Source organism: Pelophylax lessonae (assembly GCF_965119305.1).
Source record: "Pelophylax lessonae genome assembly, chromosome: 1".
Classification (NCBI taxonomy): domain Eukaryota; kingdom Metazoa; phylum Chordata; class Amphibia; order Anura; family Ranidae; genus Pelophylax; species Pelophylax lessonae.
The window spans coordinates 107,792,065-107,819,496 of NC_138768.1; the positions used below are offsets into that span (position 1 = coordinate 107,792,065).

Sequence of the window (27,432 nt, forward strand, 5' to 3'; positions counted from 1 at the left end):
TTAGTTAGAAGAAAAAAAAATAAACTAAACAAATTTTTCCGTTCTGCACATGTCTAACAACTTTGTGGTGCACAAACAAATTGATCCCATTGGTCAAAGCCAAAGTCGTAACAAAGTCACACTCATTCAAACTCTCATCAAAATTGCATCTGTAAAGTGGCAATGGAAATTACACAATTTTTAAGTCGCACAAGTGTGAATGGAGCATAAAGAAAATACCAAATGCACTGCATGGTATAAAAGTTTTATTTTAAAATGTCGAAATGGAATATATAAAGTATATACATTTGTGCATTAAATTATCAATAGTGTATGCATGATCTACAGTGGGTACGGAAAGTATTCAGACCCCCTTAAATTTTTCACTCTTTGTTATATTGCAGCCATTTGCTAAAATCATTTAAGTTCATTCTTCTTCCTCATGAATGTACACATAGCACCCCATACTGACAGAAAAACACAGAATTGTTGACATTGTTGCAGATTTATTAAAAAAGAAAAACTGAAATATCACATGGTCCTAAGTATTCAGACCCTTTGCTCAGTATTTAGTAGAAGCCCCCTTTTGATCTAATACAGCCAGGAGTCTTTTTGGGAAAGATGCAACAAGTCTTTCACACCTGGATTTGGGGATCCTCTGCCATTCCTCCTTGCAGATCCTCTCCAGTTCTGTCAGGTTGGATGGTAAACGTTGGTGGACAGCCATTTTTAGGTCTCTCCAGAGGTGCTCAATTGGGTTTAAGTCAGGGCTCTGGCTGGGCCATTCAAGAACAGTCACGGAGTTGTTGTGAAGCCACTCCTTCGTTATTTTAGCTGTGTGCTTAGGGTTGTTGTCTTGTTGGAAGGTAAACCTTCGGCCCAGTCTGAGGTCCAGAGCACTCTGGAGAAGGTTTTTGTCCAGGATATCCCTGTACTTGGCTGCATTCATCTTTCCCTCGATTGCAACCAGTCGTCCTGTCCCTGCAGCTGAAAAACACCCCCACAGCATGATGCTGCCACCACCATGCTTCACTGTTGGGACTGTATTGGACAGGTGATGAGCAGTGCCTGGTTTTCTCCACACATACCGCTTAGAATTAAGGCCAAAAAGTTCTATTTTGGTCTCATCAGACTAGAGAATCTTATTTCTCACCATCTTGGAGTCCTTCTGGTGTTTTTTAGCAAACTCCATGCGGGCTTTCATGTGTCTTACACTGAGGAGAGGCTTCCGTCGGGCCACTCTGCCATAAAGCCCCGACTGGTGGAGGGCTGCAGTGATGGTTGACTTTCTACAACTTTCTCCCATCTCCTGACTGCATCTCTGGAGCTCAGCCACAGTGATCTTTGGGTTCTTCTTTACCTCTCTCACCAAGGCTCTTCTCCCCCGATAGCTCAGTTTGGCCGGATGGCCAGCTCTAGGAAGGGTTCTGGTCGTCCCAAACGTCTTCTATTTGAGGATTATGGAGGCCACTGTGCTCTTAGGAACCTTAAGTGCAGCAGAAATCTTTTTGTAACCTTGGCCAGATCTGTGCCTTGCCACAATTCTGTCTCTGAGCTCTTCAGGCAGTTCCTTTGACCTCATGATTCTCATTTGCTCTGACATGCATTGTGATCTGGAAGGTCTTATATAGACAGGTGTGTGGCTTTCCTAATCAAGTCCAATCAGTATAATCAAACACAGCTGGACTCAAATGAAGGTGTAGAACCATCTCAAGGATGATCAGAAGAAATGGAAAGCACCTGAGTTAAATATATGAGTGTCACAGCAAAGGGTCTGAATACTTAGGACCATGTGATATTTCAGTTTTTCTTTTTTAATAAATCTGCAACAATGTCAACAATTCTGTGTTTTTCTGTCCGTATGGGGTGCTATGTGTACATTCATGAGGAAGAAGAATGAACCTAAATGATTTTAGCAAATGGCTGCAATATAACAAAGAGTGAAAAATTTAAAGGGGTCTGAATACTTTCCGTACCCACTGTATTTTTATGTTAGTTTACAGGTGCTTTTTGTATGTCATTGCATGAGACTGCACCCGATTTTGAAAAGAGATTTCTAGGAATTCATAATCCTTCATATTTTTAGCTGACATTATTCTAGAGATAAAGTCATTTTAAATTAGCCTCCTGACTATGTTCTGATTTGGGGCGGGGGTTTCATACTTGAGCAATATGATGATTTATTCAATTGATCATGTGATGTTGCTTGGTGTGGTTTGCCATATTTTCTTTATCTCATTTTGTATTCAAATGCTGCCAAGAATGAAAGCGGATTTAAAAGCACAAAGCCAGCTTTTATGGTTCATTCAAGAAATCTATTTTTTTTTTTTTTTTTAATTCTTCTATGTGAAACACAAGACTAATTCTCCATTCATCATGACTGTGTTCTAACCCACGAAAAACTGCTCCAAATTTCAAAAAAGACTCAGAGGTAGGGGGATTACTCCCAAAGCTTTTTGTTTTTCTTCAAAGTTTGCAAAACTACAGGATAAGACCTGCAAATCTAACATTTTTTTTATAATTTTTGTTATATACTATATCTATATATAGATATATATCAGTGCATTGCGAAAGTATTCGCCCCCTTGAACTTTGACATTTTGCCTCATTTCAGGCTTCAAACAAAGAAATAAAACTGTAATTTTTTTGTGAAGAATCAACAACAAGTGGGACACAATTATGAAGTGGAATAAAATTTATTGGATATTTCAAACTTTGTTAACAAATAAAAAACTGAAAAATCAGCCCCTTTACTTTCAGTGCAGCAAACTCTCTCCAGAAGTTCAGTGAGGATCTCTGAATGATCCAATGTTGACCTAAATGACTAATGATGATAAATAGAATCCACCTGTGTGTAATCAAGTCTCCATATAAATGCACCTGCACTGTGATAGTCTCAGAGGTCAGTTTAAAGCGCAGAGAGCATCATGAAGAACAAGGAACACACCAGGCAGGTCCGAGATACTGTTGTGGAGAGGTTTAAAGCCGGATTTGGATACAAAAAGATTTCCCAAGCTTTAAACATCCAAAGGAGCACTGTGCAAGCGATCATATTAAAATGGGAGTATCAGACCACTGCAAATCTACGAAGACCTGGCCGTCCCTCTAAACTTTCATCTCATACAAGGAGAAGACTGATCAGAGATGCAGCCAAGAGGCCCATGATCACTCTGGATATACTGCAGAGATCTACAGCTGAGGTGGGAGACTCTGTCCATAGGACAACAATCAGTCGTATACTGCACAAATCTGGCCTTTATGGAAGAGTGGCAAGAAGAAAGCCATTTCTTAAAGATATCCATAAAAAGTGTCGTTTAAAGTTTGCCACAAGCCACCTGGGAGACACACCAAACATGTGGAAGAAGGTGCTCTGGTCAGATGAAACCAAAATCAAACTTTTTGGCAACAATGCAAAAGGTTATGTTTGGCGTAAAAGCAACACAGCTCATCACCCTGAACACACCATCCCCACTGTCAAACATGGTGTTGGCAGCATCATGGTTTGGGCCTGCTTTTCTTCAGCAGGGACAGGGAAGATGGTTAACATTGATGGGAAGATGGATGGAGCCAAATACAGGACCATTCTGGAAGAAATCCTGATGGAGTCTGCAAAAGACCTGAGACTGGGACGGAGATTTGTCTTCCAACAAGACAATGATCCAAAACATAAAGCAAAATCTACAATGGAATGGTTCACAAATAAACATTTCCAGGTGTTAGAATGGCCAAGTCAAAGTTCAGACCTGAATCCAATCGAGAATCTGTGGAAAGAACTGAAAACTGCTGTTCACAAACGCTCTCCATCCAACCTCACTGAGCTCGAGCTGTTTTGCAAGGAGGAATGGGCAAAAATTTCAGTCTCTCGATGTGCAAAACTGATATAGACATACCCCAAGCGACTTACAGCTGTAATCGCAGCAAAAGGTGGCGCTACAAAGTATTTACTTAAGGGGGCTGAATAATTTTGCACGCCCAATTTTTCAGTTTTTTATTTGTTAAAAAAGTTTGAAATATCCAATAAATTTCGTTCCACTTCATGATTATGTCCCACTTGTTGTTGATTCTTCACAAAAAATTACAATTTTATATCTTTATGTTTAAAGCCTGAAATGTGGCAAAAGGTGGCAAAGTTCAAGGGGGCCGAATACTTTCCCAAGGCACTGTGTGTATATATATATATATATATATATATTGCTTCATCTGCTAAAGCTATGAACTTGGGGCCTGCCATTCTGGTGATGCACTCACCTCTGCTATGGAATTCTGGCCAGCAATTCCTGTGATATTCATACCACTGCTGGTCAGGGAGATCATTTTGCTACTTTCTGGTTTAGCATTACTCTTTCCTAGATCAACTCTCTGAGGTAATGCTTTTTCACTGTTCATTCGGAAGGTTGAAGGTGGATATGTGACAAAGGAAGCTACCCAGCCCTATATGCAGCAAACTGCAATGCACTGTGTGTTATGAAACCTTTCTATCGGAACCAGCATTAACTTTTTCAGCAATTAGAGCTACAGCAGATCTTTTATTTGACTCTACTAAACGGGCCATCCTTCACTTCTTAGGTGCATCAATAAGCCTTGGCCTCCCATGACCCTGTCACTGGTTTGCTGGATGTCCTTCCTTGGACAACTTTTGGTAGATCCTGACCACTGCAGACTGGGAACGTCCCACAAAAGCTGCAGCCCAAACCCAGTTATCCAGCCATTACAATTTAGGCCTTTTCAAAGTTTCTCAAATCTTTATGCCTATTTTTTTTTGCTTTCAACACAATGTAACGGATTAACTGGCACCCCGACTGGGTAACTCCGTTGACGGATGCTCCTAGTGCTTCCCCAGGGCTCCAAGCACTCCACCAGACACCGTAACCACTTTAGACCCCACGAGCAGCCGCAGCTTGGTTGGGGTCTCGCCGTCCCCTACCCACCCTGGACCTGCGACAAGGCTCCAGGTTCCCGTGGGTGACCCTCCCCCTTGTCTTCACCCACCCAGTACTCCAAAGAAATTGTCTGGAAAACAGCATTACTCACCCAGCCAAACTCTGCCTCTCTTGTAGCACTTACTTGCCGCTAGGGATAAGTGTGGACTGGCCCTTCTCCTGGGAGTCCTTTCAGCTGCTGGAGAGAAGACAGGGTGGTGGGGTTCACTTCGTCAGGCTGGGTGGGATCTGGGCCGACTGTCCAGCATCCCTGGGGTATACAAGTGAAGACTGTAGTGTAGTCCCATCCATTACCACAGGAACTCCATATTTTGTATGTCAGGCCAACCGCACTCTGCTCTGTTGCCAGCTCTTCTGCTGGGATGGGGTTGGCGAATACTACCCCCAGGACCTGGTTGGGGGTCTGCTGTAGAGAGAAGGGATCACCTACCTCCTCCTCCTGGTATTCCTGCGGGGTACGTTGGGGATCTGGACCGGCCATCCAGGATCCCTGTAGGTCTGATGCAGCGACCGCGGTCCCATCTGCAACATTGGGGTCAGGGCTGCTGTCTACCTGTGGTTGGGGAATGAATATGGCTTCCTCTTTTCCCATACCTTTATCCAGTGGCTGGACAGACACATTCCTCCATCTAAGCTTGTCCCATGCAGAAACAGGTTTGTCCAGGTGAGTCAGCACTTGCTGCATCTGCCATAAGACATCTGCATCCAAGACCGTGGGTGCAGGTGAGCAAAGCACACACACTACAACTGTGCCATATTGTCGATTCTTCAGTCAGGATTTCTGGACTGTCAGCTGGTTCTTCTGGATGTTCCCAGACAAGGGGAGCCCAGCCCTGGCGCTGAGCAGAGTCCAGCAGCCGTCTGTAGGCGATCTCCAGCTCCCATTCCTGAACGGCCAGAAAATCCACATCTTCCAGTGCCCAGAGAACTTTCAAGATGTTCAGAATCCTTTCTCTGTAATCCATAATTTCCTCTAACCGCCACTCCAAATCGCTCCCCGGCCACCGTAGCCAAAGCCTTCCGTTGGGCTGTCATCCGCTATCCAAGGGCATGTTTGGGATACATTCCAACGGAGGGCTCTATAGCTCTCTTCCAACTGCAGCTCTGCCCAGACCAGCCTGCTTAACTCAGCTGTCTGCTCCTTGTGTGGTGTATCTCCCAAAAACAGCTCCCGCAAACCATACTGCCACCAGTGCCTTTTCTGGATGGAGGAGAGGATTTCTCCCTGATGGCACTACTCACGGGCTAGCATTTCCTTCCAGAGATCCAAGCGCACAGAATCATGCCATCCTAGCAGGACCTGGTATGACACTGGTCCCCTGAGCTGTATTTGTATCTCTAGCAACCTCCTTACAAATTCCTCTTCCATGGCGACGCTGCACAGATGTTAGCTCACTCAATAACATTATTGGTGTCTCTGAGCTGCTTCTCCTCGCACCAGGATGCCATCCCACCACTGCCACCAATGTAGTGGATCAACTGGCACCCCGACCGGGTACTTCTGTTGACGGATGCTCCTAGTGCTTCCCCAGGGCTCCAAGCACTCCACCAGACACCATAACCACTTCAGACCCCACGAGTCACCGCAGCTTGGTTGATGTCTCGCTGTCCCCCTACCCACCCTGGACCTACGACAAGACTCTAGGCTCCACTGGGTGAACCTCTCTTTCCCCAGAGAGTGCAGCAAGAACAGGAACAAGCTCTTTACACAAGCTCTTACATGAGCTTAGTGATTATTCAAGGGAGCATGAAAGCATAGCAATCCCTTGTAGAAGATTCCCCCAACGAGAGACAGGACTCTAGATTGAGGGTGAAGTATGGCACTTTATTGAACAAGAAACAGACTTTTATACAGTTTTCCCTGACAAGGTTACGGCCCAGGTGGACCTTGTGGGGAACTGGACATGACATTCACAATCCAATGAAAACAGAGTTTTACACTCCCATACAGTGTACACAATCCCTCCCCTCTGCAACCAATCCACATACACATATACATCCTATAATAAACGTATCTTAAGGCAGACAGAGCAATGTGAGGTCATTAACATTTAACAATGAGACAGGCACAATCCACATTCCTTCCCAATGCACAAACAGGGAAAACATGTTCACTTGTTGCATAATATAGTAAGGTGACCAGTTTTAAAATAAAATCCGGGGACATATTTTTTATTTTTTTTGGCAAATGGAACACTGCATAATATACAGAGTGCTGGGCACAGGAGTACATAATACAAAGCGCTGGGCACACCAGGCTGTTTCTCAGCCAGCCTATGTTAATCTGGCCCTAAACCGGGGACAGACTTGGTCCTGGGGGACAGTGTCCTCAGTCTGGGGACTGTCCCCAGAAACCGGGGATGTCTGGTCACCCTAAATATAGCCCACCCACTTTCAGGTACCATTGTAACGAGATGATCAATGTCATGCATTTTACCTGTCAGTGGTCTTATTGTTATGGCTGACTGGTATATTTTGTAGTGAAACAATCATATTAGAAAACCACAGCAGTAATACCTCGGTTTATTATGCGTTGGTCTCAGAAAATAAAGCGGAAAAAACACAGAAATAGCAGTCCATTTAGGATTTCTCAATGACATTAGCATAAATAAGACACAAATTTGCATGTATTTACATTTATGATTGCTGTTTTGCATAAACTATAAACCCAAAATGCAAATATTCTCTTTTATTTTGTAGTAAAATATATCCCAAGTACAAGCTGCTATATGAACACTCACTCAAAGCTGCTCTGAGTGAAGTCCATCAATGTCATCACAACTAAAGACTACATACAATTGTGTCTACTAATAAAATTCCCTGAGGGAAAAATTATCTCAGACAAACATCCACCCCCCCCATGGGCCAAGTACCTTTATATCATCCATGTAAAATGGAAGCATTGGCTGGCAGGACACAAGACCAATTGTTTCAGTCAATTTTCCTAAGCGCAGTTTCATAAATTAGGCAGATATCAAAATTTGTATTTCTGTCCATTCAGTCCTCAGATTTACACAGCTCTGCCCCATAGCATAGTCAAGTCTAGAAAGGGAGGAGACCTGACCTTTCTCTACTGTTGTTTCACTACCAGGTCCCCTCATCACCCTCTGACTGGGCAGTGCAAATAAAGCATTGAAAAGCTCATCTCTGTGTCACTCTGCTCTCTCCCCCTATCATCATGCATCCTTGCACTGCAGCAGATGTGGTTGTCCCTTTGTGGTGCTTCTTTCTCACCATCTCCAAGCTCTGTACAGCAGGCAGATACCAAGCCAAATAAAGTTACTTCCTGTACCTGCTTGTATTTAACATATGCACAAAAAGAAAAAAAAATAACCATGCACGTGTGCAACAAATCTCAAAATAAATTGTGAAGCTGCAAACACATAAGAGAAAGTATCCCTCCCACTAAACAAGTATATAAAGTTGGACAGGATAGAATGACGGGAGGGCCGCACTATTGTGGTGTCTGAGGATTGTGTAACAACGTGCTTCCTTGCAAGCACTTTTAATGTTCTAAACGGCTTGATAGATTGGACTCCTATTGAAAGTGGCCTTACCTTCAGGTCTTACCCTAAATTTTTACCCTCAGGGTGAGCTCTATCTGGATTGCACTGAAGTCACTGCTTGTTCCTAAAATCTCTCCTGCGGTTGACTAACATGGCTCCCCCATTGGCCAATGGAAGGGGGTATTTTCCTCCTGTCCCTCCCCGCTGTTTGATGTGGAACTGAAATTTTAATTTGTGTTTGATTATCTGTGAACACAATGTCAATCTAGCCCTTAACATTTCTATGGTGTGGTGATGTTTACCCCCCCCCCCCTTCCTGAGGAAGCCCTTTAAAACGGTGAAACGTGTAGGGATTGCTACACTTAGACAAGCAACTACAAGGAATCCATCTTATGGACATCAAACGTGAAGTGTTGTCGTGTTTTTAAACTTATGTATAAGTATCTTTATTCTTTTTTTTTGGTTTTAACAAAAACTATAAATAAAAATTAAGGAACTTTATTATGTATTCTTGATTGAGTTATTGGCGCCTAAAAAATCCCAGCTCTTATCCAGAGCTTCCAAGTGCCCTGTTTCTCAAGTATATAAAAGTATTGATGCACTAAAGCCATATGTAGAAAAAAAGGTGAATTGTGACAACATTAACGGCATAAACAAAATAAATAAACAAATAAAAACCAGGTGTGGAAATTAAAGTCCACAAAAAGTCCCAATAATCAAATAAAATATATCCATGAAGCAGTGCTCCTTAACTGAATTAAACACCAAAACATGTCACCAGCAGCCACCGTCAAACAGACTGATATGGTACCTGCTTAACAGATCTCCATGACCCTGTTTCTTAAAACCACTTAAGCCCCGGAAGATTTTACCCCCATTCCGACCAGGGGGTATTTTGCGATTCGGCACTGCGTGACTTTAACGGACAATTGCGCGGTCGTGCGACGCTGTACCTAAACGAATTTGGCGTCCTTTTTTTCCCACAAACAGAGCTTTCTTTTGGTGGTATTTGATCACCTGTGCGATTTTTTGATCACACGCTATAAACAAAAAAAGAGCGTCAATTTTGCAAAAATAGCAATATTTTTCAAATTTTTTTATATGAAATTCCCCCCCAAAAAAATGTAAAAATCAAAATTTTTTAACATTTTCGGCCAATTTGTTTTATGCTACCTATGTTTGGTAAAAAAAAATCGCAAAAAGCGTATTTTGATTGGTTTGCGCAAAAGTTATCGCGTTTACTAACAAAGGGAAAGATTTTTGTCATTTTTGTTGTTTTTTTTTTTAACGCGTAATGGCGGCGATCTGCGATTTTTTTTGCGGTACTGCGACATTGCGGCGGACAGATCGGACCCATGACTGACATTTTTGACACTTTTGGGGTTACCAGTGACATTTCTACAGTAATCAGTGCTATATATATGCACTGTTACTGTAAAAATACACTGGTAGTGAAGGGGTTAACTTTATTTGGGAGGGAGGGGCTGTGTGTGTCCCTAAGGGCGTGCTTTCTACTGTGATTGGCTGTGGCTTGAGCTGTAAGGACACTGATCAACGGATCTACGAAGTAGATCCATGTGATCAGTGTCTTTACAGCGAGGAGAATGACAGGTGGCTTGTTTACACAAGCTGCCTGACATTCTCCCTCTCCCCCGCCGATCGCCGAGTGGCCGGCGGACATCGGGTCCGCTGGTCACACGCGCGGGGGGCTCCGTGACCACGCGGGAGCGCGCCTCCGGGGGCGCGCGCTCGCTCCCTAGACCCTCACAAGCAAGCGACGTAGCCCTACGTTAGTTTGCCTGTGAGGGGCTGACCGCCGACGTAGATAGTCGTGCGGCGGTCGGCAAGTGGTTAAGAGAAGTCATGTAACGTAGATAAGATCACTTTATTGTCTAACGATCCCTGATCAAGTGGAAGTCCTCCACTGAACAGACCAAACAAAGCTCCACACAGGAGTATTCATGCAAATAAAGATGAGAAGAGCCTCTCCATATTGTAGTAAAAAACAAATAAAATCTGCATTGTTGTTTATGGATGACACTTTTTCACTCCACAGGTCATAACGTGTACGATGAGGCTTTCTGTATGTTACCTACCGTCTTATTTGGCTAAATGTTATATTCTGTTGATGGATTTTGCTTTGTTACAATTTAATAAAAATCTTTGAAAGAAAAAACAAATAAAATATTTATTAAACTAAGTGAATATGCCCACAATGGATAAAAAGAACATAGGCATGTTAATTCAAAACTCCAGGCGGGCAAGGACCTCTGATTCCAGGTATGTGGTGACATCGCCACGAGGCTCCTTCTGATGCGTTTTGTCACCAGAGGACGTCTTCCAATCTGTGTCTTTTATACATATCTACCTGGAGTTCAGCTTTAAGCAAATATTATCTTTACAAAACTGTGGTAGAGTTTCTTACCTGGAGGTCTTACAAGTAACAGCACTTACTGTTGTAGACTGACAACTCTAAGCTACTCTCTCACATTTGTTACAATGTTGTTAGCCTGCTGTGCGCACAACTTCAGCTGGCCAGTGGGCTGCCTATCTGATTACCTGATAGACAGTCCAGCGGCCATGTGGAGTGCTCATTGCAAGGCAGTGCCTTAGCATTGTCAGCCTGTAACAGAAAGGGACAGTCCTGGTAGGATTTCCAGGTAAGATAAACTAAAATACGTTTGCTCAACCACTTGCGGACCGCCCGCCCATAATAGACTGTGGGCAGGTGGCTCGCACAGGCATAGAGACAAACCCGTATCTTGCTGCCTGCTTCTGGGTTTAGGGCGCGGGCACGAACACCCCCCACAAACACCACTGTGATTGTAGTGGGAGCCTGTCAGCAAGTACCGACTAATGATTTATGGTCGGAACCTGCTGATTGGCTGTGTATATTCACAGCCAAGCGCTCTGTGTTGACAATCAACACAGAGCTCTGTACAGAGAGAACGAGCTCTCCATTTCTCAGCCCTGGAAAGCACAGATGGCAAACAGAGATGTATTAGTAAAAGCAGCACACTTTAAACACAATACACATAGTTAGGCACACATAATCCTTGATCGTCCTAGATGTTAACCCCTTCCCATCCAGCATCATTAGTACTGTGACAGTTTATAATATATTCACTGATGACTCCCCCCAGCCCCAGATAGTGTAAGATTGCCCGCTGCACTATCACAGTCCCATTATAAGCTCTCTGCTTACCACTATTAGTAGTATAAAAAAAAAAAAAAAAAAAACATTTCAGTATATATACACCATAGTCTGTAGGCCCTATAACTTTCATGAAAACCAACCAATATACACTTATTAAGATCAAAGACATGTAGCAGAATACAATTTAAAAAAAAAAAAAACATTTATGAAGAAATTAGATTTTTTTAAAACATTTTTATTTTAATATATTTTCTAGCGGAAAGTAAAAAATCACTTTTTTTTTTCTCTTTTTTGTTTATATCGCACAAAATAAAAAACCCAGTAGTGATCAAATACCACCAAAAGAAAAGCGTAGGTGTGTAAAATAAATTATATAATTTTGTTTGGCTACAATGTTGCACGACTGAGCAATTGCCAGTTAAAATAGCACAGTGCTAAATAGCAAAAATTGCCCTAGTCATGAAGCAGGTAAAATCTTCCATAGGCCAAGTGATTAAAGTGGCACGGAACGATATCAAAATTCTGCAAAAATAATACATACGCATCCACTACTTAAAGTAAAATTAAAGGCATATCCATTTTTTCTTTAGTTTTAGATAGAATAGAGAGGGATTAGAACCCCAGACATATTTTTATTGTTGTCTCTGCCACTGTAGGGGAGATCCACCCTCTCAATTTCTCATAGTGACAGTAAAGAAAAATCCCTCATTTTGGGTTGTCACCAGAACAGGAATAGAACAGAAAACACTCAAATTGGGAAATTAGTTCTGGTGAACTAGTCTGGGGTTTCCATTAACTTGGAGGGGATTTCATTTCACTTTCTTTTTTGGCTATGAGCCAGGAAGTTGAGGGAAATCTCCCGTAGCCCTCGTTCATACTGAACACGACTGTGCAACTTCATCTGAAATCGCACGATTTCAAAGCTGCGCTTTCAGGTGCGACTTGAAAGACATCTGTGTGGCTTCATACACAGATGTCTACTGAAGTTGCATCTGAAATCGGCAAAAGAAGTGTAGGAACTACTTTTGCAAATCGGTGCGGTGCCACAAAGTCAGGGTTGCACCGCTTGGAACAGTGCCTATGCCGGCAATAGGCTGCGACTTGTCATGCCATTTGACCTGTCAAACCGCATGACAAATTGCTTCATTATAAACAAGAGCTAATGGGATGCAGATAGCAACAAAAAAAAAAGTTTTTCCTTTAGTTCTACTTTAACCTCTTGGCGCCAAGCGCACTCAAATATGCAGCCCTGGACGCTCAGCAGCCTCATATTTGTGTGTAGTAGCACCAAAGGTGCTGTGCCAAGAGCGCACCCTGCACAGTAACCAGCGGCCCGCGGGAAAACTCCCGGTCGATCCTTGCAATCGGGAGTTTTCTAATCATGTGAGCGCTGTGACAGTCAATCACGGCGGTCACATGTCCGTAAGCCCCCCCCCCCACCTCCCAGAATAGAAAACCCGTTAAAGGGCCAGCGGCAGCCAGTGGGAAGGGGTTACCAGCCCTGCAATCTGAAATGAACAGTGCACTTTAGTTGCAGTCATTTCCATTTCTCTATGCAGACTACACATCCCATAGTCCCTAGTTCCTATTCTATCTCAGGACTGTGTCTGAGCGGGTGGCTACATTTCTGCATACAGTGGGACCATGGGGACTATGGAGAACAAAAGTAGCCACCCTCTAACAGAAAGTCACAGCAGCTAAAAAAATGTAGATTTGGAGGGGGCTGGGAGCAATTAAAGGGATTGGTTTGATTTAGGAATACATACTTGAACAGAATATTCAATTTTTTTTTTTATTTTTTGAGTTTAGTGTCACTTTAGGTGAACACTGTAGCCAACTCAAGTGGATCTCAAGAATTGTCTGCACAAGACAGAGATCTGCCCCAAGCCCTCCCTTTTGACACCTCCAAGTAGAAGGCCTCGCACCTTTTGGCCTCTTGAACACTGCAGCTTAAAAATGCCTAATACAGCATTTTGTTTTTTACGGAGCTAAAATGCAGCCCATTATTTACAATGTGCCTGTGCACACAGGTGCATAAACAAGCACATTGTTTTTCTGAGTATTCCTCAGTTACGAAATAAAAATAAAAAAATAGGAAAATCTCACTGGTCATTATTTTGCACACAAATACGAGCATATATATATATAGATCCTGTATCTATCTATCTATCTATCTATCTATCTATCTATCTATCTATATATATATATATATATATATATATACACACACACACACATATATATATATATCCCCTAGGAAGGTATTGTGCGCACAAATGCGAAACAAACTCCTAAAATTACATCCAAAAAAGCAGAAGCTGAAATATCAGTACCGTGTGCAGGAGGCCTATGTGTTCTGTTCTGACTCTACTGTAGAACACAGAAAACCACAACTTATAAAAATAAACATGAGTCCAAAACCATGGATCGGGATTACCTGTACAAGTGTCATTTAAGGCCGGTAAACAAATCTAACAGAAGATAATAATATTGCCCTTGTATGACACTTTACATGCTGGTGGCTGGCCTGAATTATCAGATCGCTGTCAGCAAATACCATTACAAAACTGATCACAACATTCTCTCGCTGGCAGCAATCACATGAAATCTACACATGAGCACCTGTGACTGTTTGATGTGTATTTCCCTGCCTGGGATCCACAGCTGCCACATATGGCAGCCAATAGAAATCAATTACAGGATGCTGCTGAATGCCGGTATGCGCTGATGTAAACAAGTGCAAGCGTACAGACATGAACCTCTGGTGGAAGACACTATGGGGTTGTATGGGGTTGTATGGGGTTGTATGGGGTTGTATGGGGTATTTACTAAAACTGGAGAGTGCAAAATCTGGTCCAGCTTTGCAAGGTAATCAGATTGGCTTCTAACTTCAGCTTGTTCAATAAAGCTTTGACAAAAAAAATACCTGAAAGCTGATTGGTTTATATGCACAGCTGCACCAGATTTTCACTCTCCAGCTTAAGGCCCCTTTCACACAGGCGGACCGTTCAGATCCGCCTGTCAGTTTTTTTGGCGGATCTGAACGGTCCCCCCCATGCATTCCTATGGGGCATCGGATGTCAGTGGAGACATGTCCGCTGACATCCGATCCGATCCGTCAAATCTGGACGGATGGATTTTTTCCATCCGTCCAGCGGATCGGATGAGAACAGACCGACGGTCCGTTCCCATCCAATTTCCCCCATAGAGATGCATGGGGAACTGACAGCTGTGTCTCCGCACACAGCGCGGAGACACAGCTGTCATCCTTCTGCTCAGCGGGGGATCGGCGGCTCCATCCCCCGCTGAGAAAAGCGGAGTCCGTTTGACAGACATAGTGTGTGAAAGAGCCCTTAGGCCCCTTTCACATGAACGATCCCATCAGTCCGCCTGTCAGTTTTTTAGGTGGACCTGATTGGATCCTCAATGCATCCCTATGGGGCAGCGGGTGTAAGCTGTGACATGTCCGCTGACACCCGCAATCCGCATCCGATCCTGTCCGTGAAATCCGGACGATAGAAACCCTATTTTCCATCCATCCAGGGGATCAGATCGTATGGGATCGGATGAGAGCGGACAGGCGGTCCGCTCTTATCCGATTCCCCCATAGAGAGCAGCAGGGCTCTGACACCTCCCTATCCGCACACAGAGCCGAGACGGAGCTGTCACCTGCATTCTCAGTGGGGATCGGCGGATCAATCCCCCGCTGAGCAGCACGGAGTCCGCCAACGGAGGCTGACTGTGTAAAAGAGCCCTTAGGAAGGGTCCTTTCACACAGGCTTTCCGCCAGGCAGACTCAGTTTTGCTCAGCGGGGATCGATCCGCTGATCCCCGCTGAGCAGACATTTGACAGGTCCCTCTCCGCTTACTTTGCAGAGACGGAGCTGTCAGATCCTTGCTCTCCTCTATGAGGGATCGGATGAGAATGGACCACCTGTCTGTTTTCATCCAATCCTATCCAATCTGATCCTCCAGACGGATCGAAAATAGAGTTTCCATCCGTCCGGATTTCATGGGCAGGATCGGATGGAATAGCAGTGAGTATCAGGGGACATGTCACCGCTTACACCCGCTGCTCCATAGGGGTGCATGGAGCATCCAATCCAATCCAAACCTGAAAAACTGACAGGTGGACCGGATCGGAAAGCCCGTGTGAAAGTGGCCTAAATCAACCTCTGTCCAGGTAGGTACGCCATCTCCACATGCATGCTTATGCAAGTTCTGGTGTATACTCGTGTACAGCAGCATCCTGTAAGAGCCCATTTACAAATCGCAAGGAATGCGGTCAGTGTTCCTGTGCAATTCCTATGCAACTCCGTGTGATGTGATTTTCAGCTTATTCATTTAAATTAGCTGAAATCGCACTGGATCATCCCAAAATTAGTACATGCAGAACTTTTCAAACACACAGATCACATGGTACTGCAGTAACATACAGTCTGGAGCAGACAAACGCACTGCATTGGCAATCCATTTTTGGGGTGTCATTAGGATTATATTGACACACGCAGCAGATCACACACATAGTAAATATTGTGAATGCGATGTGGGGAACTTGCACGGAACAATGGTTTCCCCCACTGCGTTGCAGTGTGAACAAGCCCTATATGATTTCTTTGAGTACCTGCATGCAGCAGCTATGGACCATCGAGGGTGGGGAAATACGCCTGACTTTTACATCATACGTTCCCAGCGCCCATATGCTATTTTTTAACCCATTTTTTTTTACCGAGAACTTTTAGACAAATTATACAATTCTAGGAAAGTTCGACAAGCAGTTATCAAAGTAGGGAGGTAAACGATGCAGAGTCAGCCAATCAGGGGGAGCTAAATGCCACACTAAGGAAAAAGTAAACAATGGCACTGGCTTGAGCCAATATTGCATCTCCAGCTCATCTACAATACTGTGCAGGTTAGCATCTATTGCAAACTCTGAGCCATGTCTCTGTACACTGCATGCATGTCTGTATTCAGCGCTAAAAAAGAAAATAATTCTTGGACATGCACCAGTTTACTAATTGGATTATTGGAAGTTCCTGCCGATTTGGATTACTTTTGCAGAGTAATGCAGTATAGTTGTGGCCATTTTGAATTATCTGCAGTACCCAGAATCAGGATACTGGGGTGGCAAGGACTTAAAGTGATTGTAAAGTCTCATTTATTTTTTCTATTAAAATAACAAACATGTTATACTTACCTCCTCTGTACAGTTGGTTTTGCACAGGGCAGGCCGGATCCTCCTCTTTTCGGTTCCCTGGCCCCTCTCTCCTGTTGAGTGCCCCCACAGCAAGCGACTTACTATGGGGGCACCCGAGCCGAGCTGCACCTCCCTGTGTCCACTCAGACACGGAGCTGCCATTTGGCCCCACCCCCTCTCTGTCCTGATTGGCTGAGTTTGATTGACAGCAGCTGAAGCTAATGGCGCCACTGCTGTGTCTCAGCCAATCAGGAGAGAGAGTCCCGAACAGCTGAGGCACTCATGGACATCACTAAATAGAGAGGGGGCTCAGGTAAGTATGAGAGGGAGCTGCTAATGCATACAGAAGGCTTTTTATCTTAATGCATAGAATGAATTAAGATAACAAACCTTCTGACTTTACAACCCCTTTAACATTTTTAAAGTGATTGTAAACCAACAATTTTTTGTTTTTTTTTATATTAAACAGGTTATACTTACCTGCTCTGTGCAATGGTTTTGCACAGAGCAGCCACAATCCTCATCTTCTCGGGTCCCCTGTAAGTATTCCTGGCTCCTGCACCCTGTCTCTACGGGTGAACTTATACAAGCTTGCTTCTGAGTCGGCATTGTGTGTCCATTGATACACAGAGTGTGGCTTGGCCCCACTCTCTCCTCACTGGCTGTGACTGACAGCAGCAGCAGCCTGCTGTCTCTGAGCCAATGAGGAGAGAAAGAGCAGAGAGAGCCACTGTTCTAGTGCACAGTGCTGGATTGAGTATAGGCTCAGCTAAGGATGAGGGGGGCTGAGGGGGGCTGGGGGGGGGGGGACAAAACTCAGAGGGGGTTGTTTTACCTCAAGCAAGCCATACATGGATCAAAATTCGGCTGGTTCAACAGGGACCGGCCAAGATTCCTTCCATGTATAAGCAGGCTGATTGCACCCAAGTTGATCTATCAATTTACATTTGATTACTGCAACGGCTTTAGCCACTAGCAGTAATCATTGTGTTCTGCCAGCTGGGAAGGCTCCCGCACCCCATGGTGAACGGAAAGAAAATTAAGCGCTGATCTATTGGCTGCTTTAAATCATAGAATGCATTAAGGTAAAAAAAAAAAACCTTCTAGCTTTACAAAAACTTTAAAGAATAACATTTTCTAAATTTTCACTGCTAGTTATTCTATGGTGGCAGAATGAGTGTTTAACCACTTGCTGACCGCCAGCAGTACATATAGTATATACTGCGGCGGGTCGGCTCTGTCCCACTGAACTTTGTAACTGTAGGTCGCTTCCCGGGACTGCGAGTGGGGGCACCCGCGCCAGAAGCTGATCTGCGGGTCCGGTTGCCGCTATTGCCGTAAAGTCACTGGTCCCCCATAAAGTGTCAAAAAAGTCAGCTAGGTATCCGGTCTGTCTGCCGCAATGTCGCTGTCCTGCTAAAAATCAATTATCGCCGCCATTACTAGTAAAAAATAAATTAATTAAAAATGACAAATCTTTTCCCTAGTTTGTAGATGCGATAACTTTTGTGCAAACCAATCAATATACACTTAATGGGATTTTTTTAACAAAAATATGTAGCAGAATACATATTGGCCTAAAATGATGCAAAAAATTGGATTTTTAAATTTTTTTTAGTGGGATTTTTATTTAGCAGAAAGTGAAAAATATTGTTTTTCTTTTTTTTCAGAAATGTTGCTGTTTTGTTTGTAGCGCAAAAAAAAAAAAAAAAAAAAGTCACACAGGTGATCAAATACCACCAAAAGAAAGCTCTATTTGTGGGAAAAAAGGTCATCAATTTTATTAGGTACAGCGTCGCACGACCACGCAATTGTCAGTTAACCACTTGCCGACCGCCGCAAGTACATATACTGCGGCGGTCAGCCCCGGCCAGGCAAAGTGACGTACCGGTACGTCATACTAGCCTGTCACTGGCTTGTGAGCCAATAGCGGGCGAGCGCGCGCCCGCTGAGGTGCGCGCCCGCCCCAGCTCGTTCCCTGACAAGTCAGTGCGTGTGACCGGCAGACCCGATGTCCGCCGGTCACTCGCAATCGTTCGCCGGGAAGGGAGAAAGGCAGGCGGCTAATGTAAACAAGCCGCCTGTCATTCTCCCCTGTGTAAAAATGGAGATCAGATGGTTCTACTATGTAGGACCATTGATCTCTGTTTTTACACTAGTAGCCATGTCCCATCACAGTTAGAAACACGCCCCTAGGACACACTTAACCCCTCCCTCTCCAATACAGTTAACCCCTTCCCTGCCAGTGTCATTTTTACAGTAACAGTACATATGTATAGCACTGATTACTGCAGTAATGTCACTGGTAACCCCAAAAGTGTCAAAAATGTCAGTCAAGGGTCCAATCTGTCCGCCGCAATGTCGCAGTCCCGCAAAGAAAATCGCAGATCGCCGCCATTACTCGTTAAAAAAAAACACCAAAAATGACAAAAATCTTTCCCTTTGTTAGTAAACGCGATAACTTTTGCGCAAACCAATCAAAATACGCTTTTTGCGATTTTTTTTACCAAACATATGTAGCATAAAACAAATTGGCCGAAAATGAAAAAAATGTTGATTTTTACATTATTTTTTTGAGAATTTCATATAAAAAAAATGTGAAAAATATTGTTATTTTTGCAAAATTTACGCGTTATTTTGTTTATAGCGCATGATCAAAAAATCGCACAGGTGATCAAATACCACCAAAAGAAAGCTCTGTTTGTGGGAAAAAAAGGACGTCAAATTCGTTTAGGTACAGCGTCGCACGACCCCGCAATTGTCAGTTAAAGTCACGCAGTGCCGAATCGCAAAATAGGCCCTGGTCAGGAAGGGGGTAAAATCTTCCGGGGCTTAAGTGGTAAAGTAACGCAGTGCCGAATCGCAAAAAATGGCCTGGTTATTAAGGGGGAAAACCTTCCGGTCCAGAAGTGGTATGACATTAAATGATTTCTCTGGGGTTTCAATCTGGTGTAAAGTACTGTGATCATGCTTTACACTGAGCTGATTTAAGCAATCTATGAAAGGCTGATCTTCTGTCAACCAACATAAAATATAAGTGACTATTTTGGTAACAACAGATAAGGTTGCCAATTCTCCTCCTGGGTCAGATAGTTCTCCTACACTTTTTTTTGTATTTTTATGGTACAAATTGTACATCTATTCTCCCGCATGCAGGAAAATAAGACCAATGCTACCAATTTAATTGCATGTATTATTGTTTGTTCAGTAAGTCATATATAACATGGGTATTCCAATATAACGTCTAAAAGTGGCATATGGTACAGCCAGAATGAATGTAATGTTCAATGGCGGCAACTCCCTGTTTAGGGGTAAAAGCGTCTGCTGAATTGATACAATACACCAGTAATACTGGACATGACATTTTATTTACAAAGCTCCAGCACTATTTTATTTCCTTTTTTACATGACCAGCTGAAGGTTATATCGACTGCTTACCATATCCAAGAATGTCTCCGAAATGGAAAATTATTGACGTGCATCATTTTCAGCGAGCCTGCTACATTAACTTCCCAGCTGTTCTTTTTCCTTCACAATTTCAATAAATTTAATCCAAAATCTAAAAGCCGTTGTGCCGGAGTCATAGGTTATTGCCAGTAATATATTCCATGTACGCAGCAATGTCCAGGAGGCGAAAAACAAATGATCACAGTGTTTCACCGGCATCTGTCCATCCATGTATGCCACAATGCTTAGTTAAAAGCACAAAGAGATTACAAGAGCATACAAAAAAATAGAAGGGGGGGGGGGGAGATAAAATATGGGTTAAAAAGTTAGTTAAGTGAAACTCCGGCATCAATGCCCCCTAGGGTGGCGGGTAAACCTGTATTGTGCCAAGTGGTTAGTCACATCGATATTTTGGGCTAACCAAGCCTTGGACGGGTTATCAGAAAGACGTAGAAGTTGAAATTGCTCTCCCATAGTGCCAGGTGAATTTTCTTCTCTCTTCTGTACAGATACAAAGCTCATTTGTGCCCATGTAAACTATGTTTCTCTGTAAAAGGTGCAAAGAATTAAGCATGCTATTGGCTGGTGCTTTTCCAAACCTTGATCCTGCTGCTGTTTTCTTTTTTTTTCAGCCGTGTGAGTAACAATAAGTCGCTTTTACTCCAAGATCCCGGTTCACCCTTAGCACTCTTTTTCTTCTCCCAGGTGCTTGTTGTCAAATGGCAATTCTTATATGACGTTAGACCTCATAAAAGCTGGACAACTCCCCTGCCATAAAATGACTAAACTATTGATCTTGTTAGATGCTCACCCTCATTTGCATATCTCAAAGCCATGTTAGCGCCTTCTGATAAAATTGCAAGGGTGAAAAGATCATAGGTGTAATTCACATACCAGGGTTAAAATTCCACGATTACTGTTTCCGGGCAGAAGTCCTGACGCTGGAGATTGTGACATCTGGAAGGGCTCTTTGTTGGTAGGCTGATGTGTTCACAAATGGTCCAGCGTCACCTCATTTTACTTGTTCTGTATCCTCTTCTGACTGCAGCGCAGGACCCTGGCACACTCAAACACTGTACCCTTGCTCTGCAGCAGAATGGGCTCCAGCCTGCAGTGAGAGCTGCCTGACAGTGGATCAGCCAGCATCGAGGGGGCCCTTTAGGTGGGTTCTCCGCAGACAGCATAAAACACTGTCCACTTCAAGGAGCTGGATAGAAAAAAATTGTCCATGCAACGGCCCCTCTCTCCCAGGAGCAGCATGTGAAAATCTCTGACGTAGGAGCATTCTGAAAATTGGAGACAATTTGCCTTTATTACTGGTGTACCTGGCTGCTTCAAATCACATCATTCATTGCTTTATGCATCGAATTTCAGTCTAAACCTTCTTCTTCTCCAAATATTAAAATTTATTTCAAATCTGACCGCCGAGTTCTTCAACTTTCTACTATTTCATTTTTATTTTTTGTACTATTTCATTTTTATAAAGGAATATACACATCATTTTACAATACCGTAGCTTTATTCTGGCTTCACTGTCAGCAATAGACATGCTGACCTATACCAATCATATCTATCTATAGATATATCTCTATCTATCTCTATCTATAGATATATCTCTATCTATAGATATATCTCTATCTATAGATATATCTCTATCGATAGATATCGATATATCTCTATAGATAGATATAGATATATCTCTATAGATAGAGATAGATATATATATATCTATATAGATATATATATATCTATCTCTATCTCTATCTATAGAGATATATCTGTATCTATCGATAGAGATAGATAGAGATGTATCTATAGATAGATAGAGATATATCTATAGATAGATATTTATGATTTATCTATCTATCTATCTATCTATCTATCTATCTATCTATCTATCTATCTATCTATCTATCTATCTATCTATCTATCTATCTATCTATCTCTATATATATATATATCTATATCTATATATATATATTTTTTTTTATATATATATATATATATATATATATATATATATATATATATATATATATATATAGTGGGTACGGAAAATATTCAGACCCCCTTAAATTTTTCACTCTTTGTTATATTGCAGCCATTTGCTAAAATCATTTAGGTTCATTCTTCTTCCTCATGAATGTACACATAGCACCCCATACTGACAGAAAAACACAGAATTGTTGACATTGTTGCAGATTTATTAAAAAATAAAAACTGAAATATCACATGGTCCTAAGTATTCAGACCCTTTGCTGTGACACTCATATATTTAACTCAGGTGCTTTCCATTTCTTCTGATCATCCTTGAGATGGTTCTACACCTTCATTTGATTCCAGCTGTGTTTGATTATACTGATTGGACTTGATTAGGAAAGCCACACACCTGTCTATATAAGACCTTCCAGATCACAATGCATGTCAGAGCAAATGAGAATCATGAGGTCAAAGGAACTGCCTGAAGAGCTCAGAGACAGAATTGTGGCAGGGCACAGATCTGGCCAAGGTTACAAAAAGATTTCTGCTGCACTTAAGGTTCCTAAGAGCACAGTGGCCTCCATAATCCTCAAATGGAAGACGTTTGGGACGACCAGAACCCTTCCTAGAGCTGGCCGTCCGGCCAAACTGAGCTATCGGGGGAGAAGAGCCTTGGTGAGAGAGGTAAAAAGAACCTAAAGATCACTGTGACTGAGCTCCAGAGATGCAGTCAGGAGATGGGAGAAAGTTGTAGAAAGTCAACCATCACTGCAGCCCTCCACCAGTCGGGGTTTTATGGCAGAGTGGCCCGACGGAAGCCTCTCCTCAGTGTAAGACACATGAAAGCCCGCATGGAGTTTGCTAAAAAACACCTGAAGGACTCCAAGATGGTGAGAAATAAGATTCTCTGGTCTGATGAGACCAAAATAGAACTTTTTGGCCTTAATTCTAAGCGGTATGTGTGGAGAAAACCAGGCACTGCTCATCACCTGTCCAATACAGTCCCAACAGTGAAGCATGGTGGTGGCAGCATCATGCTGTGGGGGTGTTTTTCAGCTGCAGGGACAGGACGACTGGTTGCAATCGAGGGAAAGATGAATGCGGCCAAGTACAGGGATATCCTGGACAAAAACCTTCTCCAGAGTGCTCTGGACCTCAGACTGAGCCGAAGGTTTACCTTCCAACAAGACAATGACCCTAAGCACACAGCTAAAATAACGAAGGAGTGGCTTCACAACAACTCCGTGACTGTTCTTGAATGTCCCAGCCAGAGCCCTGACTTAAACCCAATTGAGCATCTCTGGAGAGACCTAAAAATGGCTGTCCACCAACGTTTACCATCCAACCTGACAGAACTGGAGAGGATCTGCAAGGAGGAATGGCAGAGGATCCCCAAATCCAGGTGTGAAAGACTTGTTGCATCTTTCCCAAAAAGACTCCTGGCTGTATTAGATCAAAAGGGGGCTTCTACTAAATACTGAGCAAAGGGTCTGAATACTTAGGACCATGTGATATTTCAGTTTTTCTTTTTTTAATAAATCTGCAACAATGTCAACAATTCTGTGTTTTTCTGTCAGTATGGGGTGCTATGTGTACATTCATGAGGAAGAAGAATGAACCTAAATGATTTTAGCAAATGGCTGCAATATAACAAAGAGTGAAAAATTTAAGGGGGTCTGAATACTTTCCGTACCCACTGTATATATATATATATATATATATCATATCTATCTATCTATATATACATACATACATATATATCTATATATATATGCATATATATATATATATATATATATATATACATATCTATCTATATATATATATATATATATATACATACATATCTATCTATATATATATATATACATATATACCTATCTATCTATCTATCTATCTATCTATCTATCTATCTATCTATCTATCTATCTATCTATCTATCTATCTATCTATCTATCTATCTATCTATCTATCTCTATATATATATAAATATATATTTTCATGTTCAAATGGGGATGTTGGTGCTCTAACTATATGTATTTGGTCCCATCCACAAAAACCCTTGATATATATATATATATATATATATATATATATATATATATATATATATATACACAGTATATATATATATACAGTATATATATATATATACAGTATATATATATATATATATATATATATATATATATATATATCAAGGGTTTTTGTGGATGGGACCAAATACATATAGTTAGAGCACCAACATCCCCATTAGAGCATGAAAAAATAAAATACTATGGACTATGGGACTTTAGGTGCCCATTCACACTACCGCAACTTGTCAGGCGACTGGTCAGCCTGACAAGTCGCGGTCCATGCAGTGCTATGGGAACCGTTCTAATAGGAGCGACTCTAGTCGCTCCGACTTAGAAAGTACTTCCTGTACTACTTCGGGGCGACATCGGAGTGACTTGCATTGACATTCATTATATGAAGTCTGTGCAAGTCACGCCGAAGTCGCGGTGCACGCGACTTCACAGGTCGCTCTCGAAGTTGTGCCGCGGTAGTGTGAACCGGCACTTATGGTGCTCAAAAGCAATGGATAGAAAAAAGAGAAAACAGAAAAAAAAAAAACAGAAAAAGTACAATTGTATATTAAACATGTACAAAATGTATTACAAAAATGTAAAAACATCAAATAAAAACACTTGTTTGGTGTGTATTTACTACGCTTTGGTTTCTGACCGGTTTCGCCTTATCGGCTTCTTCAGAGAAAACATAGATATTAATCTAACTGATAAACAGATACAAAATAGGATAGTACTATGAAACAAATTATGTGCATAGATACATGTTTACAACAATCTCAAAAAGAAAAAAAAAAATTAAATCTCAATGCAGCCAATTATACTCAATCATAAATGCAGAAAATATTAATAGTTTTTGTATGGAACATGAACTGACTGCTGGGCAAGATGTGTGAGTCTACTGCTGAGGGTCTATGGCACCGACTGAGTGTAACAGGACAAATCCACCATAAAGGGTCTCCTATAGGGGAGATATATAGCCAATAGGGCAAAAGTTAAGCCTATCAATAATAATATTGTGTAAAAAGACATATAATGTATAATAAACCATATAATGTATGATAAAATGTAATATTCTGACTTTTATCACTTATGACCTATATGGTCCACTTACATATATCAAATAATGATCCAGCCCCAAAGACAGCCATACTGGTGGGGAAAATCTGCTGAACTTGGGGTCCCCATTACGGTGGATTTGTCCTGATGTTTTTACATTTTTTTTAATAAATACATTTTGTTCATGTTTAATATACATCAGTTCTCTCTCTATCTCTCTCTCTCCATACACACACAAAGTATCTCACATTTTTGTAAATATTTTATTATATCTCTTCATGTGACAACACTGAAGAAATGACACTTTGCTACAATGTAAAGTAGTGAGTGTACAGTTTGTATAACAGTGTAAATTTGCTGTCCCTTCAAAATAACTCAACACACGGCCATTAATGTCTAAACCGTTGGCAACAAAAGTGAGTACACCCCTAAGTAAAAATTTAAAAATTGGGCACAAAGTGTCAATATTTTGTGTGGCCACCATTATTTTCCAGCACTGCCTTAACCCTCTTGGGCATGGAGTTCACCAGAGCTTCACAGGTTACCACTGGAGTCCTCTTCCCCTCCTCCATGATGACATCACAGAACTGGTAGATGTTAGGGACCTTGCGCTCCTCCATGTTCCATTTGAGGATGCTCCACAGATGCTCAATAGGGTTTAGGTCTGGCGACATGCTTGGCCAGTCCATCACCTTTACTCTCAGCTTCATAAGCAAGGCATTGGTCATCTTGGAGGTGTGTTCGGGTCATTATTGGAATACTATGTCAGAGAGTTCTTTTCCATGAGGTGCCATGTTGAACTTCCAGTGATCAGTATGAAAGAGTGAGAGCGATAACACCAAATTTAACACACCTGAGACCTTGTAACACTAATGAGTCACATGACACCAGGGAGGGAAAATGGCTGATTGGGCCCAATTTGGACATTTTCACTCGGGGGTGTACTCACTTTTGTTGCCAGTGGTTGAGACATTCATGGCTGTGTGTTGAGTTATTTTGAGGGGACAGCAAATTTACACTGTTAGGGCTCTTTCACACGGGCGTTCCGTATGTCCGTTTTTCATCCCATCCGTTTGCGGATGAAAAAGGGACATAATGTATCTCTATGTAAATACGGATGTCATCGGATGATCATCCTCTGACATCCGTTTTTTGTCAGTTCAGTTCAGTTCAGTTTTTTTGAACGGAGGAGAACCCTATTTTTTCTTCCTTTCAAAAAACGGAACTGAAGCAAAAACGGATGTCAGTGGTGTCATCCGCAGACATCCGTATTTACATAGACATGCATTATGTCAGTTTTTCATCCGCAAACGGATGGGATGAAAAACGGACATACGGACCGGATGACACAAGTGTCATCCGTGTCCGTTACAAAAAAAAAAAAAAAAGGACCTGATCGGGCAAAAAAAAAGGAACGCCCGTGTGAAAGAGCCCTTATACAAGCTGCACATTCACTACTTTACATTGTAGCAAAGTGTCACTTCTTCAGTGTTGTCACATGAAAAGACATAATAAAATATTTATAAAAATGTGAGAGGTGTACTCACTTTTGTGAGATACTGTATATATATTTTATATATATATATATATATATATATATATATATAAAATCTACACACGCACTATGCTTTCAAAAGTATTAGGATGCTTGCCTTCACACGCACATGAGCTTTAATGGCATCCCAGTCTTAGTCCGTAGGGTTTAATATTGCGTTGGCCCACCCTTTTGCAGCTTTAACAGCTTCAGCTCTTCTAGGAAGGCTGTCCACAAGGATTATGAGTGCGTCTATGGGAATGTTTGACCATTCTTCCAGAAGTGCAATTGTAAGGTCAGGTACCGATGTTGGACGAGAAGGCCTGGCTCGCAGTCTCTGCTCTAATTCACCCCAAAGGTGTTCTGTCGGGTTGAGGTAAGGACTCGCTTATCAATGTCTTTATGGACCTTGGCCTGCACAGTATAGCCTATCGGAGCCTACTCATTTATTATATATTATATGGGTTGTTTTGCTTTTATACTTCAATTCCACCATACAGTAGAAATACCATATTTTTCTCAGTACTTACTTTATGCTTTGCCATGATATTCTATTTAACCACT

General features: G+C 42.1%; 1 protein-coding gene across 5 annotated transcripts in view; it reads right to left on the minus strand.

The window, feature by feature from the left end:
* Positions 1–27,432, minus strand: part of PDE4D (phosphodiesterase 4D) — a gene marked incomplete at its 5' end in the record, with an annotated part of 2,078,604 nt that overhangs the window by 781,936 nt on the left and 1,269,236 nt on the right. Inside the window, one exon of one of the 5 annotated variants that reach the window (XM_082255265.1) lies at positions 20,218–20,454. The exons of the other annotated variants lie outside the window; for them this stretch is intronic. Coding sequence (XP_082111391.1) covers positions 20,218–20,264 — 47 coding nt within the window. Of the gene's footprint in view, positions 1–20,217; positions 20,455–27,432 lie in introns of those variants that run through there. 5 annotated transcript variants of the gene reach the window in all.